At 35.7% G+C, this 18,373-nt stretch overlaps 1 protein-coding gene across 3 annotated transcripts; it reads right to left on the reverse strand.

Moving 5' to 3' along the window:
- Window positions 1-17,031: 17,031 nt before the first annotated feature.
- On the reverse strand, window positions 17,032-17,921 carry LOC149616314 (uncharacterized). Of its 3 annotated transcripts, XM_089856531.1 has the most exons (4): window positions 17,610-17,921; window positions 17,451-17,491; window positions 17,284-17,356; window positions 17,043-17,218 (listed from the first exon to the last, which is right to left on the reverse strand). In XM_089856531.1, the coding sequence occupies exons 1-4, from the start codon at window positions 17,715-17,717 to the stop codon at window positions 17,210-17,212; spliced, it is 231 nt and encodes a 76-aa protein (XP_089712657.1). In that variant the 5' UTR covers window positions 17,718-17,921; the 3' UTR covers window positions 17,043-17,209. The 3 variants fall into 3 exon arrangements, with proteins under 3 accessions (XP_089712655.1, XP_089712657.1, XP_089712656.1); XM_089856530.1 differs by having other exon boundaries at window positions 17,451-17,901; XM_089856529.1 differs by having other exon boundaries at window positions 17,032-17,218; window positions 17,284-17,863.
- Between the last annotated feature and the right edge of the window lie 452 nt (window positions 17,922-18,373).

Genomic DNA, 18,373 nt, shown 5'->3' on the forward strand with positions numbered 1-18,373 from the left:
TTCAGGATCATTACAGGCGCGTTTCAGATACTTTGTAGGATATTTGCAGGAGCGTTTCATATAATTTTCAGGACCATTACAGGCGCGTTTCAGATACGCTCCTGCAATTATCCTATAGGAAAATTGCAGGCTCGTTTCAGATACTTTTTTGGATCATTGCAGGCGCGTTTATGATACTTTTTTTGGATCATTGCAGGCGAGTTTCAGATACTTTATAGGATAATTGCAGGTGCATTTCCGATTCTTTGTCGCATAGTTGCAGGTGCGTTTCAGATACTTTGCATGATCATTGTAGGTGCGTTTCAGATACTTTGTAGGATCATTGCAGGCGCGTTTCAGATACTTTGCAAGATAATTTCAGGAGCGTTTCATATACTTTGTAGGAAAATTGCAGGCGCGTTTCATTTACTTTTCAGGATCATAGCAGGCGCGTTTCAGATACTTTTTTAGGATCATTGCAAGCGCGTTTCAGATACTTTTCAGGATCATTGCAGGCGCGTTTCAGATACTTTTTTAGGATAATGGCAGGTGCTTTTCAGATAATTTTTAGGAAATTTGCAGGCGCGTTTCAGATACTTTTTAGGATAATTGCAGGCGCGTTTCATATACTTTGTAGGAAAATTGCCCTAGTGATAGAAGGACCCGGGACAAACTCCTTGGCCTGTCTCTGTCCATCCATGTCAAGCCAGAGCTGCAGTTGAAGTGCAGACATCCGGCAGTGAATCCTATGGCGAATGATGCCATGGGGGATGGGAACCGCAGGCTCTGGTCCGAAGAACTTCGCCTCAGCCCCCCTTTTGGCATACATATCAGCCCTCTCATTGCCCAGGTATCCGCAGTGCCCTGGCACCCACAGCAATTGAACCTTGTTGCGGGCAGCCAAAGAACCCAGCAGATCCAGACAGCTGAGCACCAGTCTGGAATCGACAAGGCACTGATTCAGCGCCTTGAGGGCGGCCTGACTATTCGAATAGATCTGAATCGTCCGTTCGCGATAGTTTTTCTTGTTGCAGAAATCCGCGCATAAACAAATGGCCATGATTTCCGCCTGGAAAACGCTGGCTGTGTTTCAGATACTTTGCAGGGTCATTGCAGCCGCGTTTCAGATTCTTTGTAGGATCATTACAGGCGCGATTTAGGTACTTTGTGGAATAATTGCAGATGCGTTTCAGATACTTCGCAGGATCATTGCAGGTGCATTTCAGATACTTCGCAGGATCATTGCGGGTGCATTTCAGATTCTTTGGAGCATCATTGCTGGGGCGTTTCAGATACTTTGTAGGATAATTGCAGGTGCATTTCAGATACTTCGCAGGATCTTTGCAGTTGCATTTCAGATACTTTGCAGGATCATTGCAGGCGCGTTTCAGGTGCTTTGCAGGGTCATTACGGGTTTTCCTATCAATTATTGTGAATCAGTCGCCTTATATACCCTAAATTTCCAAAAAGTTTTAAAGAGGCTTACGCTTGAGTTCAAACGTCAACAATAGCTATGTTTAAAATGATTTTAGCAAAAGCGCATAGATAACCAGAAAGTGAAGAACGAGAAGCCTGAACCGCAACGTGAAAAATGAGTTCCCCCATAGTCGATTCAAGATTTCCGTCCCCCTTACAGAGCGACGGGAAGAGTTGGTCTTATGCCGCGGCGGAGAGTTACTTTCGCGTAGTTTTACACAAGGTACATGCGTAAGTTGGCTCGAAAAAATAGTTCACATATTTCCTTATCTTCATGTAGTCTGCTATAGTTTAATTCCAAGGCTTAATATAATCAAGTCATTTAGGTAGTCAGGAATCGGCACAGATGTCAAAATGTCAGATTTGAATTTAGCAAACATTTTAGAAAGCTACGAAAAGGATGACTTTTTCCTGATTGATAAAGACGGGAAACTTAAAGGTGCAATAGAATGCATAAAAACAATGACAGTTTAAAAGAAATATTCGAAGATATGTGTATATTTGTTGAAATCAAAATATAAAAAAGAACAATGTGGGCATTCCTCGTTTTTGTTCGCTTGGAACAACTGGGTACATAATATATTGTTCCAAAATGATAAACCTCACCCAGTTATTGTGTGCCACGAAGAATTTAAATCAGAACTTTCAAAGGTAATCCATTGGTTTGCCTGGAAAGTTCTAGATGCCAAAGCTAGGGTTTCTAGAGAAACTGATATTGAAATGAGCCTAAAAGTTGATAATCTGCAAAAGCTCAGCTTTTGCCGGCTTTTGCGCTAAAAGCGCTAAATGTTCTGGTGTTTTCTTTCGAGGCATTTCAATAATAATAGCAAAAACAAAGTCTCGGAAACAATATCAAAATTCAACTAAACGAAACTTGAAAATTCCACGACGATTGAACCGAAAGAGCGCTAAAGAACAACCGGTCCGTTAAGCCTAGTTAAGCAGCTGATTTCTCAATAGTATTTCCCACTATCGCCAGGAGTCGCTACCATCGCGAACTACTTTCCGCTTGTCACGTGACATTAACGATGACCTAATATATCTCTGATTCGATTGGTAGTTGAAAACGAGGCTCACCAACCACCCATTTGTGTCCCCCCTTGCTTCTCATTTTACACGAATACCGTTGCTAAAGGCTGGAAAGGTTTAATGTTCTTCACTTTCTGATCTATGCGCTTTTGATTTTAGTAATAAAGTTTCTTAAAACGATTTAACTAGAATTAAGGTAAATTAATGACGATTAAATTAATAAATATCAATTTTATTTATTTAAATATTTAAAAATAGCCTCTAAATTGCGTCTCGACTTGGAGAGGTTTATTTTGGATTCCCAACTTGCACTCATCCCTTACAAAAATATTAAGCTGTAATTCATCTGAATACACGCTTTTCTGACTTGCTAAAGTAATATCTGAGATGGTCCAACTGTTTAGGTACATGTACATTAAGTTATTACCAGGAAAACTGCTGTAAACTTATATGATAGCGCTAAAGTACTTTGGTTCGCAATTTCCTTCACATTTCGAGCGCCATGGTGATAGTAGATCTTGTCTTAATCGGTTTCTATCCACGCTTGTTTTTCGTGTACCTGGGGCCACAAACACAGACATGCGCACATACACAGAAAGCCAGGTCTGGTCTCAAAAACTGGAATAAAATCACTAAAATAAACTAAAATTAATTTTATTTACTTTTTTTGGATGAAAAATTGTTTTTCTACGACTTTTTACCTCAAATAGAAGTAACTCTTAATTTATTAGGTTTTGAATCTATAGAACTTGACTACCAACACCTTTGAAAGCTTGATATCCTTATGTTGTTAGTATTGGATACACCTTAAACATAACTGCATAAGTTCGTAAGATGTGTTCCAAAAGTTTGTCACTGGTTACTTAGAGCTCTTCATGAAGTGGTGTAGGTGAAACGTCATATTCTCGTAAAGCGACGCCTGTTGAGCCATTGTCAAAGGCTTAATACAGGCTAAATAGGAAGTTGGACTGCAAAACCGAGTGTATTCAATTCTCGCGTCATTCTCGAATTAGCTCTCAGAAAGTCTCTAGCATTACGAAGTATAGGCAGTGTCACACTTATTGAAACATATCTGATGAACTTATGATAACTGTATATACAATACTGGCCCTTTTATGACCAAAAAATGTTTCAATTTTCTATCTTTTATGGTGGTTTAAATATTTTTAGGATCGAGACGTGACAGTATTAGAACAAATGATCTTATTGAGATGAATGAGTAAAGCTTTTTTAAGATGCCTTTTTAGGCCTAACCAATTTTTTATTCAAATTTTAGAAAAATAAAAGCCTAACAGAAAAATATGCCTAACAGAAAATAATGCCTAACAGAAGGAGATAAAAATTTAGGGTGCGCTCGAAGTTGACTTCCCGTACAAAATTTTTAAGCTGTAATTCATCTGCATACGCGCTTTTTTATCGCTACCACGCTGTAATGCTTTGGTCCCATTGAACCGAATTCCCATTCGACAGAACGGCTTTTTTGTGCTGTCCCATTCGACCGAACGTAGCCAAAAGGTGCGATTTTATTATAGTCCCATTGGACTAAATTTCTATTGAACTGAAAGAAGACATGCTGTGTGGTTTTGCATTAAATATATTTTTAATTTCACAACTTATTATTGTTAAAATAAATGTGAGTTGAAAATGTATTACTGCACTTATTTTAACTACGTTTTAATTACGGCGAACCTCACCTACCCTAGCCTAACCTAACCTAACCTAACCTACCCTACCCTAGCCTAACCTACCCTACCCTAGCCTAACCTAACCTAACCTAACCTAACCTAACCAAACGTAACCTAACCTAACCTAACCTAGTTTGGAGGTAAAAAGATTATTTATATGAGTATTAAAAGCCCTCCTCTTACCACGAACAATTTATTAGCAATAATAAAAATATTTTGGAAAAGATGTCAGATAATTAATTGGAGAATATTTTGGAAAAGGTGGCAGCTAATTAATGGGAGAATATTTTGGAAAAGGTGGCAGCTAATTAATAGGAAAATCTTTTGGAAAAGGTGGCAGCTAATTAATAGGAGAATATTTTAGAAAAAGTGGTAGCTAATTAAAGGGAGAATATTTTGGAAAAGGTGGTAGCTAATTAAAAGGAGAATATTTTGGAAAATGTGGCAGTTAATTAGTGGGAGAATGTTTTGGAAAAGGTTGCAGCAAATTAATAGGAGAATATTTTGTAAAAGGTGGCAGCTAATTAATAGGAGAATGTTTTGGAAAAGGTGGTAGCTAATTAAAAGGAGAATATTTTGGAAAATGTGGCAGCTAATTAGTAGGAGAATGTTTTGGAAAAGGTTGCAGCTAATTAATAGGAGAATATTTTGGAAAAGGTGGCAGCTAATTAATAGGAAAATCTTTTGGAAAAGGTGGCAGCTAATTAATAGGAGAATGTTTTGGAAAAGGTGGTAGCTATTTAAAGGGAGAATATTTTGGAAAAGGTGGTAGCTAATTAAAAGGAGCATATTTTGGAAAAGGTGTCAACGAATTATTGGAACCAAACCATACCTAACCTAACCTAATCTAACCTAACCTAACCTAACCGAACCTAGCTAAAGTTTTCCTAGATAGACATTAACTTGATGGTTAAAAAAAATAAAAACGTTTCACGAAGGCTTGTCCCGTAGCTATAAGACTCAGCAAGCGCTGAAATGGAATGTTATATTTACCTATTGTTTTCTTTTTCTATCTTTTTTTGCCTTTAATAATCCGTGAGGTGTTTTTGTAAAGGATGAAATAGATTAAAAGTAAAATAAGAGTAATTAAAATCGTTATGTTTAGATTTACAGGGAATATCTAAGCTGTCAGTCGGAATTTTTGCTTAATTCTCTTATGGCATGTTTTAGCTTTATTTCGAGCGTAATTAGAGTCCAAAATAAATGTTTTTTAAAAAATATTGTAGAGAAAATTAGGTTAAACGCGTTTCTGATACTCGAAAAACTCTCAGTGAATATACATTATTAAATTTAACAACAACGTCTGTATCTACTGCTTGGCCATTAAAGCCTCCAAAACCCACTTAGTACCCCATGCAATTGGACAGGTTTAAAGCTTCCTGCCGTTTACGGATGTTTTTAAGTCGATTAAATGTCTGACTTTATAAGCATTTTCACACTGCATGCGAGAACTTCCCTCGCTGTAAGGGGTGTAGTTCAGCATATAAGAACTACACTCCCTGTATTGGGATATGGTTTTCCATGTGAGAACTATCCTCGTTTCAAGTGACTAAATGAATTAACCCATAATCTTCCCTATATATTTCTCAAGAAAATTCCATAGACATTTCCCACGAAAATTCCAAAGACATTTCCCAAGTAAATTCCAAAGACATTTCCCAAGAAAATTCCAAAGATATTTCCCAAGTAAATTCCAAAGACATTTCCCAAGTAAATTCCAAAGATATTTCCCAAGAAAATTCCAAAGATATTTCCCAAGAAAATTCCAAAGATATTTCCCAAGAAAACTCCAAAGATATTTCCCAAGAAAATTCCAAAGATATTTCCCAAGAAAATTCCAAAGATATTTCCAAAGTAATTTCCAAAGAAAAAGGGGCCAATATTCCCCAATTTTCTAAAGAACGCCTTAAGGATTTCCAAAGAAATTTCCCAAGGAATTTTCTTAAGAGTTCTTAAGAAGATTTTTGTAAGGGCGATACCGCTGTGCTAGGTATACATTAAGGCTACATTTCTGCAGCTCAAAAAACGGGAAAATTGCACAGCAATTCTAGGACTGCAAATTGACTGCCGTTTCTACATTTTCTGTTTATTAACTGTTAATTGTCTGTACTGGCAGAAATATGCAGCGCGATTCTGCAAACGCTATGCAAAAGTAGAAATACCAGCTGCTAGTTTAAAACTGCAATTTGACCACATTTATAGACATGTTACAGGTCTGCAAAAGTGATGGAAAAGTAGAAATCCAGCTGCTAATTTAAAACTGCAATTCTACCACATTTATAGAGATATTACAGGTATTCAAAAGTAGGAAATTTTACTTTTGAATACCTGCAATATGTCTATAAATGTGGAATAGTTACAGTTTTAAATTGGAAGCTAGATTTCAACTTTCCCTTAACTTTTGCAGACCTGTAACATGTGTATAAATGTGGTCAAATTGCAGTTTTAAATTGGCAGCAGGATATCTACTTTTCCATCACTTTTGCAGACCTGTAACATGTCTATATAAATGGTCAAATTACAGTTTTAAAAAGGCAGCTGGATTTCTACTTTTCCATCACTTTTGCAGGTCTGTAACATGTCTATAACTGTGGTCAAATTACAGTTTTAAACTAGCAGCTGTTATTTCTACTTTTGCATCGCGTTTGCAGAATCGCGCTGCATATTTCTGCCAGTACAGACAATTAACAGATAATAAACAGAAAATGTAGAAACGGCAGACAATTTGCAGTTCTGGAATTGCTGTGAAATTTTCGCGTTTTTCGACCTGCAGAAAATGTAGCCTTAATGTATACCTATTACAGCGTGAAAGCGATAAAAAAGCGCGTATGCAGATGAATTACAGCGTGAAATTTTTGTACGGGAGAACGTTGTAACTAAAAGGGAAAGACACTGGGGTCTAACTTTGCCTTAAAAAGCGTGATGGCCCTTTCCATTAAGTTTACGTAATGGCCTTTACGCGTTCTAGGCTTTTCCGTGAAGCAGCCCCTTACAAAAATCTTCTTAAGAACTCTTAAGAAAATTCCTTGGGAAATTTCTTTGGAAATCCTTAAGGCGTTCTTTAGAAAATTGGGGAATATTGGCCCCTTTTTCTTTGGAAATTACTTTGGAAATATCTTTGGAATTTTCTTGGGAAATATCTTTGGAATTTTCTTGGGAAATATCTTTGGAGTTTTCTTGGGAAATATCTTTGGAATTTTCTTGGGAAATATCTTTGGAATTTTCTTGGGAAATATCTTTGGAATTTACTTGGGAAATGTCTTTGGAATTTACTTGGGAAATATCTTTGGAATTTTCTTGGGAAATGTCTTTGGAATTTACTTGGGAAATGTCTTTGGAATTTTCGTGGGAAATGTCTATGGAATTTTCTTGAGAAATATATAGGGAAGATTATGGGTTAATTCATTTAGTCACTTGAAACGAGGATAGTTCTCACATGGAAAACCATATCCCAATACAGGGAGTGTAGTTCTTATATGCTGAACTACACCCCTTATAGCGAGGGAAGTTCTCGCATGCAGTGTGAAATTGCTTATAAAGTCAGACATTTAATCGACTTAAAAACATCCGTAAACGGCAGGAAACTTTAAACCTGTCCAATTGCATGGGGTACTAAGTGGGTTTTGGAGGCTTTAATGGCCAAGCAGTAGATACAGACGTTGTTGTTAAATTTAATAATGTATATTCACTGAGAGTTTTTCGAGTATCAGAAACGCGTTTAACCTAATTTTCTCTACAATGTTTTTTAAAAAACATTTATTTTGGACTCTAATTACGCTCGAAATAAAGCTAAAACATGCCATAAGAGAATTAAGCAAAAATTCCGACTGACAGCTTAGATATTCCCTGTAAATCTAAACATAACGATTTTAATTACTCTTATTTTACTTTTAATCTATTTCATCCTTTACAAAAACACCTCACGGATTATTAAAGGCAAAAAAAGATAGAAAAAGAAAACAATAGGTAAATATAACATTCCATTTCAGCGCTTGCTGAGTCTTATAGCTACGGGACAAGCCTTCGTGAAACGTTTTTAATTTTTTTAACCATCAAGTTAATGTCTATCTAGGAAAACTTTAGCTAAACAATTAGGGTAAAAATATTGTTTAGATAATTATATGTAAAGCATAATTGCAATATATCTGGCCCTTTGAAATTCATCTCTAAAATTCTAAACTAATTTCGTTAGAAAATAAACCCTAGACCTTCTTTTGAAATTTATCTCTTGAATTCCAAACGAATTTCATTGGAAAATAAACCCTAGATCTTCTTTGGAAATTTATCTCTAGAATTCTTAAAGAATTTCTTAGGAAAATAAACCCTAGAGCTTCATTGGACATTTATCTCAATAATTCATAACGAATTTCTTTGGGAAATTAACCCTAGACTTTCTTTGGAAATTGATCTCAAGAATTCCTAAAGAATTTCATTGGAAAATAATCCCAAGAAGTTCTTTGGAAATTTATCTCTAGAATGCCTAAAGAATTTCTTTAGAAAATAGTCCGAAGACATTCTTTGGAAATTTATCTCTAGAATTCCTAAAGAATTTCTTTAGAAAATAATCCCACGACATTCTTTCGAAATTTGTCTCAAGAATTCTTTAGGAAATTCCAAGGAAGTCTTTGGAAATAGTTTTTTTAGAAAATTATCCCAAGGGCTCCGTAGGGTTCCAAAGAAATTCCTTTAGAACTCTTAAGAAGATTTTTGTAAGGGAGAATAAGCACCGTGTGTTTCCATACCGTAACAGCGATATTCGGTAATTACATCATTTCACCCTGTTTACATAAACCGTATTCTCTATTTCGTGTATGCCGTCATAGATAGCTACCCTCTCAATATAATTCTGTTCCTAAAATGACGTAGTTCCTTTAGCGCGAATTTGTTCGACAGGCGCAATAGTAGTTGCTTGTTACACATAGTGGACGGGTTTTTTCGTTAAAGGCATGTCCTAGATTGTCACTGTTTCGTTAATGCTTTAAGATAGGGTTAACAAGCTGTCAATTGATATAATCGTTATGTTATAAGCTCGTTCCAAAAAAAAAAAAAAAAATTAAAAATTGTTGCCTGAAATTCTACTTTAAACAGGCTGGTGTTCTTCTTTTATCCGCAATTGTATTTTTCACTCTATTGCTGTGGAAGGTCAAGGACAAGATTTTCTTCAAAGCGAGGAGATCATTCCATCTTTCGGATATGATTCTCATGCTTCTGGAAGTGGTTTCGATTCTTTTTTTAAAAAGTAATTCTAGGCATTTGGAAATTAATGGAGTTTCCTTAATTTTGAAGTATTGATTAGTACGGCAACACTTAATTTCAGCTTTCAGCAGAGTTTCTAAGAACTTTTCGTGGAAATTTTTCTGCGGTACTTGGCTAATTGGAGCTCTTATTTTGACCTTTGAAATGTCTGGATACATGAAAACAAATTTCACACTTAAAGAGTACTTGGTAGTTGACAGCTTAAATGATGTTCTAAACATGAGAATTAAGAGAATATATCTCGGATTTGAGGAATACCTCTCTGAGATAAATTTTTTTTGTGACCTGGGATCACCAGTAAGATAAAAGCAAATAATTAAACAAAATCTGAGATTTAATATGTTTTTCCATTCCAGCCCACGATGGCCTACAAATATTTTGATCCAAATAAGACAATTTGCTTCTCTTGGTTATGGGCAAAGGACGCCTATGAAGTAGTACAATGCAAACATGACCCTGTCATCGACAATAAGGCTTGGTTCAGCCTAACTACCAGGAGTGAACTTCATAATTTGATGGAAAAAGAATACGGGTGCAAGCAGAAACCCAAGTTTAATATTTACGTAGGAGCCCACAGTTACCGGAGAGAATATTATTTCCTTTGCATCATGCCCTTCCGTGTCAGGCAGGAAATAAAGGAAATGGCCATGAGATCGTAAGTGCAATAATTCATGTTTTGATTGAGGTGGCGTAGCGGTTAGCGCTTTTCATAGCCTCGCAGCAAGATGGTCCCGGGTTGGATTCCTTATTGTGTCACCGTGTGAAATGTATCGAAAGAAACCCTTCTGCATAGAGTTTGGATGTTCTCTCCCCACTTATGGAGTTTTCTCCGCGGTAATACCCGGTAGCCCCTTACATCAAAAATTGATGAGGGTAACGGAAATAGTAAGTCATTGGATTGAGGGGTAAAATAAATGAAAAGTAAAGGGAGAATAAAATGGTCAGACAATCATTTTTTAAATGATTTTTATTGATAAAATAACATGCAAATCGTTGACAAAATTTTGTTACGGTTTTTGATATGATTTTTGTCCTAAATTATAGTTATGCTTAGGAAGCCCACTATTGTAACTTTAAAAAATTATTTAAAATTAACAGAAAGCGTTAGATATGTTTTGTCAACGATTTTGATGTTATTTTATCAATATAATGCGTTTAAAAAATGCTTGACAGGTCAATTCATTCTCCCTTTAATGCTGAATAGTTCCTTTTTTGTGCGAGCGGTGCAGATTTGCCTTTGAAAAACATGAAACCGACTGAAAAAGTTTCGTTCTTTAATTTTTTTCTCGTTGATGAGTTTCCATTTAATTATTTTCACTCCTTAGCTAATTCAAAGGTTACTCTTTTTTCTAAGTTTTTAAAGAAGACTAGATTTTTTTTCTAAAAGCTGCAAAAGTTTAAATTTTATTTCCACTTTCTTGTGACTACTAATGATTAGTTTGAGCATAAGTTTATCATGCCTCTAAGTACAACACAAATATGGGTTACGACTGGGCATCTTCTGCAGGCTACTGTGACGTCAGAACTCTTATAGCGCTAAGATCCGAAGAGAGAAAATTTTGAAATTCCTGTCGCCACCAAACGGGTCGAGATGATTACTAAATGGGTCACATGGAAAAAATCATCCAATGGAATAAAGGAGATTTTTACGTTTCGTATAGGCATAGGGGGGACGAATTTTACTTAAGCAACCCCCAAAATCCCTCTCTCTCGTGAGTACTGAAGCATTCTAAAAGGGATAAAAGAAACGCTAGCCTAGGCAGTACAATTTTGTATTGAACTTAAGGTGATAAATGATACGGAGAGAGTATAGTGTTTCATTAAAGGAAGCCAGACTAACACTATTGCCATAGAAATAGCAGCCATATCTCTACTTAGAGGCATGATAAATTTATGGTTTGAGTTGTTCCCTCCCGAAAGACTCAAAAGCAAGTGCCTTGTTAAAGGCCATTTGACATACATGAAGCCTCTTGTGAAGTTTTCAATATTTCACAGCGACCAAATGAAAAGTCTATTTTTAAAAATTTACGGCGGGTTTTTAAGATGACGCATGGGTAGATTTTCATCTTCCTTTTAAAGGTTGGGGTTATTAAATTAGGGTAGGTCGAGCAAGAGATAAAAAGGGTCATTTTTATTGAGACTAAACTTTCCTTGCTGAACCCTTTTAAAGGTTATTTGAAGCCAAACATGTTTCTAAATTATGATTCAATGCTCGAATGATTATAAACCCTTTAAGACAGAACATCCGGTTTATGTTTCGAAACTGGTTAAATGCGGCTTCAAACACAGGACTTTGGTGGACTGGTAACTTTGAAGCCCTATCTATCATCTTTGAGTATAATCTCGGATAATCCGACTTAACCCCATATCATGCAGACGAATAGAAAAAAAACCTTTTGGAAAAGGATCTATTTAAGAAACCAAAAATATTCTTTTAATTTCATAATTATTCTCAGAATTATGAATATCATGGAGCACAAGATTACGCACTATAAATCAATACCCAAGAAAATTATTTATGAAATGTCACTATGGAGACGACCTCCGGAGGAAGTATTAGCTTTGACAGTCAAAGTTGTCAGTGGATCCTTTTTCTTGTGGTTAATTGGTCTCGCTATTTCAACCTTCGTATTCATCGTTGAAATGTTTTGGAGCTTCGAAAAAAATTATTAGAGACATGATGCACTTGAACAAACGGATGATGGAAACCAACGGTTTATATTATATTGAACGCAGATGCGATAATCTGATATAGAATTTTTTAAATCAAAGGAGTGTACACGATACTGAATATATAAATCGGAACCATGTTTGTATCTAAAATATTACAGAAGATACAAGTAATTAAGCTTTCGTAATGGGAACTAAGCATTTGGGACTACCCCTATTGGGCCACTAATATCACCTGACGGATTCGTCCAATAGGGGTGGTCCCCATTGCTTAGCCCTACTAAGCCTTTCGCGTAGTGGAAATATAGAGAACGTAATCACTCATATCTTATTTAATATGGAAGACAAAGCATGGATCCAATTGATATAGTCGTTATTTTAATCGCTAATTCGTTTTAAAAAAAGAAATCCCTTTTATATACTACACAGAAACTGAAACTTGTAACTGTTTAAGGATAAATTAGAGGAAACCGGAAAAATATTATTAAATAAATTATAATAATTATTAATTAAATTTAAATTCTAATACTGATCACATTTGATAAGTTGAACTTAATCACTAGATACTCAATGAGTAAGTTTTTTAATTTCCTATCAATGGAGGGAGTATAGTTACTAAAACTTATTGACCTAATGAATGCGTTAAAATTTTGAAATGTGTTACACCGTACTTCATCGGCCGTACTTGAATTTTGGGAAAACCATGGGAAAAAGTCGTTTGAGTATGAATTATTTTTAATTGTTGTTCGTAAATAGTAATATCTCTGTTTCATGTTTAATTATATTTAAATAGTTATAAATTATTGAAGTACTGCTATTTTTATAACTTGCAAACAAAAGAATATTTGTGGCTATTAACGTTGATAGCTTTAGAGATGGGAAAGCTAAAACGCTGATCCCTGCTGGTCGCCATTTTCATGTAATAAAACTATCGGTGTCGAAAATGTTGGAGCATAGTTTAGGTTAAATATAAAAGTTAATATTATTTTAATTATAATTTAGAACATTGAGAGTAACTTTTTTTCCTTGAAAATACACTGATCATAAAAAAAAGATGTACGTAAAAATGTAACCCTTTCCTCCAAGCGAGACAGAAAGGACATTTTTAGATTTCATTCCCATATATTATAAATTATATTGAAAGGCGTGAATATTCCATAAAGAAAAGTGGTATTACTCCCCCCCCCGTTTTCTTAAAAACTTCACACTTTTGAATATCGATATCTATATCTATATAAATCAAAGTCCTGACTCACTGACAGACAGACTGATTGATAATCAACACCCAGCCCAAACCGCTTGCACTAGAAGGCTGAAAATTTGCAGGGACGTTACTCATAAGTATTAGGCGCGTAATAAGAAAGATTTTTTCCAATCCACCTTTATCTTAATAAATGGCGCCCAGAAATGTAAAAAATCTTCTCAATGTAACAAAGTTAGGGTTCTAAATCGGTAAATTACCATGGTAATTTACACGGTAATTTACCACGGTAACTGTAATTTACGATTTTCTCGGGTAAATTACGAAAACGGTAATTACCCTGGTAATTACCGTGGTAATTTACGCTGGTAAATTACCACGATGGTAATTTACCACCGAATTTTCATTTCTTTCACTTGGAAAACGGTCTAAAAGCTCCATATTTTGCTCTACCCGTGCAAGCACACATTTCTTCCCATGAGAAATGAGTAAGTCATAAAAGGTCGAACGGCAAGCGTGGGAAAAATTTGATTAAGGAAATGAAAATTGATTTTCTCGTCTATTCTTGTTGTCGAGTTCGTTTACGTCAGCTGGAAAGCTGTAGTTGTTAGAAATTTCTAGAGATGGGCCAATACCAATATCGGTACCGAAATTTGACTAAACTGATATATCGGTATCAGTTTAAACTGGTTTTGGCCCTTCTCTAGAAAATTGTTCTAAAATCGTGAAATAGCAATATTTCGCAAAATTGGTTAGAAGAAGCAAGTGGATCTTGCTGTTCAAAAGTATTTTGGAGCTGCAAACATCAAAACTCGGTGTTTAAAGGGAAATTCCAACTTATCTTTTTCTCTTCGTAAACATATTTTATATACCTTCCAAAACATGAAATCGAGGTCTAAAAAATTTTGAAGTCGCTTAAATTATTTTAATTAATTTAAATGAGCCCGCCATGTACCCCGCTGTTTTGGTTTATGACGTCGAACCCCCGGGTTCCACCATTGGATCTTAATAATAGCCAATTGCAGGCACAATCGCCAAAATGTCGACTGCTTATACTTTTGTTTTGATTCTTCTGAGTACTATCGTATCGTTCCTCGTTCGGCCACTGAAATCATGCCTCGGTGTATAATTGAAGGTTGCGAAAACAACTCTCACAACGCTAATCTTAGCTTTTTTCAAGTCCCAAATTATATCCGGTTTCCTTCATTAACAATAAAATGGATCAGCAACGCCAAAATTCCTGTAAAAAATGCTATTGAGAACATCATGTCAGCCAAAGAGCCAAGGCTTAGCAACGAAAAGTCCATGGAAATTACCAAATACAGGGTATGCGAGGTGCATTTCACTCAGGAATGTTTTGAAGTTGAGCCGCCATTGAAAGTTATGATATGTGGGAAGAGGAAGAAGAAGATTCTTAAACATGGATCTGTACCAACACTCTTTGGTAGCGATATCAACATATCAGCTTCTAATGTTAGTAGGGCCACTGAAGAAGTCGTAAGCCCAGATATTCATTTCACTGGTGAACGTGAAATAGCTCAAAGCCACCAACAGGCTAATGTAAACAGTTTTGACATGAACACTCAAACTGAACCTGGGATCAAGATGACGTGCGATAAGGGTACAGAAACATGTACAGAACGTGACATACATCTTGAAATGGAGAAATTACAGAGGTCATGCGTTTCAAGTATCATTCAAGAACATTCATATCCGAAAGACACACGTCACACTTTAAATCGTTTAGCAACATTGACCACTGTAACTCCAAAGAAGGCTTCACTCTCTCACCCACTAATCCACTCAACCCCAATTTCAAAGGAGAACGATAGTTTTAATTTGGATGAAAGTAGTGATATTGAAGTATCAATGTATCAACCTTCGTTTGACGAATCCTTCACTACGAATAGTTCGATGGAGGAACCTGAAAGCTCGGAACAGATTGTTCGAGAAAAAAAGTTTATTGTTTTTGAAAGCAACCTAAATCAAATTTTATCTCGTGTAGTTTGCGATCACGAAGGTTGTACGAGTCGACTTGATATATCAGATGCAAAGAAATCTGAAATGGAAGGTAGCCTTCTGACTGTAAAAGCGGCATGCATAAATGGGCATCAATTTGTTTGGAAATCACAGCCTCTTCTAGGAAGAATGGCAGCAGGGAATATATTGATAGCAGCAGCTACGCTTCTTTCAGGTGGAACATTTAATCGCTTTCACTCATTCTTTGAATTTATGGGTTTGAAAGCAATCGGCAAGACTACCTTTTACTCATTGCAACAAAAACTATTGGTTCCTGAGATAAAGCGAACATGGAAAATTGAACAACAGAAAATTCTGAATGAATTAAAGAGAAGTCCAACTGTAAATCTCTCAGCGGATGGAAGATGCGACTCACCAGGTCACAGTGCAAAATATTGTACCTACACCTTAATGGATCAATTGACTGATAAATGCGTGCATTTTGAATTAATTCAAAAAACTGATGCAGAATTTAAATCCACAAATATGGAATTGCTGGGTTTGAAGAAATGCTTAAAAAAAATGGACGATGAGGACATACCCGTAACACGTTTAACAACAGATCGCCACATACAATGTAGGGCTTTTATTAGGCAAGAATATTCGAACATAGATCATCAGTTTGATGTGTGGCATTTGAGTAAAGGATTTGGCAAAAAAGTTCTTGCACTTTCAAAGAAAAAAGAATGTGAAGAATTATCACCCTGGGTTAAGTCTTTGAAAAAACATCTGTGGTATTGCTCTGAAAAATGTGACCAGGACCCAGATAAGCTGGAAGATATGTGGAAATCAATTGGCTACCATGTTTTAAATGTACACAACTTTCGAGATTTGCCAAATTATAAAAAGTGCGCACACCCAAGGCTAACACAAGATGCTGAAAGAAGAAAAAAATGGCTAAAAAAAGGTTCTCCAGCTCATGATGGGCTTTTAAAGCTCATCAACAACAACCTACTAGTGAGGGATTTAAGGCAAACAAATGGTTATTCTCACACATCATGTTTAGAAAACTATCACAGTTTAATGAATAAATACTGCCCAAAACAACTCGACTTTGATTTTGAAGTAATGGAAGCGAGAATAATCCTCACTATCTTAGATCACAATTCTAATACCAAACGAGGATGCCTTTATGAAATGAACGATTCTGAAGTTCAAAATAAAGAAGAATTTGAATATTACTATTCAAAAGTTACTAATGAATGGCAAGCACGACCTATCAAAGAACCAAAGTCATATGACTTCATATTCACACTTCTTGAAAACATAATAAAAAGTTACGAGGATGGCAAACTAACCCTACCAGAAAAAAACCAACGACCCAAAAACATAGCACCTATTCCAAGACCAGAAAAATCCAAACTTCAGCGTGAAGCCAAAAAAAGAAGACTCGAATTTTAATATCTTATTTAAACAAGTTGGGAAGCCACAAGTTGTTTAATCACAAAACATTAACAAGGCCCATTTATCATATCACAAGATGTTTTGCATTTATTTTTGGCATAAGTGTTGGTCTTTACCTTATCACAAGAAAATTTGTACTGATTTTATCACAAAAATGTTATCAGATCCATAAATTAAAAAAATTACATTTGAAATATCACACAGTCTGCTAGTTTTTTTCATTTTAAAGCCTTCACTTAATAATATTGGTTTCATTTTAGAAATTTTATGAATTTTTAGAATGTAGGGTAGTTAAGGGTGGCCTTTCCACAATTAAGCATTCCATGCAGCTACAACTTCAGGTACAGGTTTATAGCTAACATACAAGTCAGCTGATTCCTCTGGGTATTCTTTTCTTATACTAAGAAGAACGCACATAGGAAGTGCTCTTCTATTATTTTTACCCAAAACATCATAAATCATATGAGTAAAACTTCTATATGCTGCATATCTATAGGTTCTGGAATATATAACGCTCAAGAGTAAGTAATTAAACTAAACAGGAAATCCCAATTTTAAGCATACTGATTTGACAAGGCTCTCGGTGGGACTGGTCTTCTTCTGGCATGCAAATATGTGCGATAGAGAGTTCGCAAAACTACGCGGTTCAAACAATTTGGTCCATAATCCTCAAATTGTGTGATGCAAACAGGGGTATTGATTGGAACTTCTTCCCTGAGGAATGTTTGTACCTTTCTAATTTGCTTGCAACATATGACTCCATTTTCAATATCTTTATTATTTATGTAAGTTTTGAGATTAGAGTCTCGCTCATCTTGACCAAGGCCTAACCATTCCGGCACGCAATGAAAACAGGAACAATTATCTTTAACCATGTCAACGTTTATTACCAACTCTTGAACTTGATTATTGGCGGCATTTTCTTCTATTAATCTCAATTCTTCATCGGTATACTCTGGTTCATCCTCGTAGGGAATAATGCCGCGTCTAAAAGACATTTTTGGTTTTTTCAGCTACCGATATATTTATATTAACTATAAGCAGTCGACATTTTGGCGATTGAGCCTGCAATTGGCTATTATTAAGATCCAATGGTGGAACCCGGGGGTTCGACGTCATAAACCAAAACAGCGGGGTACATGGCGGGCTCATTTAAATTAATTAAAATAATTTAAGCGACTTCAAAATTTTTTAGACCTCGATTTCATGTTTTGGAAGGTATATAAAATATGTTTACGAAGAGAAAAAGATAAGTTGGAATTTCCCTTTAAATAATGTACGATACTATGCTATAAAAATAATAGCTGTGTTCAAGTGACAATTTTCATTATTTAGCTTATAAACGATCAACATAATTTAATTTTTGAATTTCGTAAATTACCGTGAATGGTAATTTACGCGGTAAATTACGGCGTAATTTACCATTTTCAAAAATTACCGTAATTTTCGAACCCTAGTCCGCGAGTTTCAACCCATTTCTCAAATATTTAGTAAACTGGTTTCCTTTAACCTATAGACGGGCTGAATGGTCTTTTTAAATGGCGGCCAGAAATTTAAAAACCCTTCTTTATGGAATAATGTCCGCATGAAAAGTAATAAAAATGTCCCGACGGAATTACAGGCAACGCCGAGTGCCTTCGCTCCTAGGGTCCTA

Source organism: Phalangium opilio, unplaced genomic scaffold (genome assembly GCF_054372755.1).
Source record: "Phalangium opilio isolate 3A_F unplaced genomic scaffold, DU_Popi_V2 ptg000217l_1, whole genome shotgun sequence".
NCBI classification, from domain to species: domain Eukaryota; kingdom Metazoa; phylum Arthropoda; class Arachnida; order Opiliones; family Phalangiidae; genus Phalangium; species Phalangium opilio.

Excerpts from the sequence above, each read along its gene's own strand:
- LOC149616314 (XM_089856529.1), bottom strand. The coding sequence starts at position 17,717 with ATGTCTTTTAGACGCGGCATTATTCCCTACGAGGATGAACCAGAGTAT. Across the intron at positions 17,219-17,283 it reads CCGAGAGCCTTGTCAAATCA|AACCTATAGATATGCAGCAT; the intron begins GTATGCTTAAAA and ends TATATATTCCAG.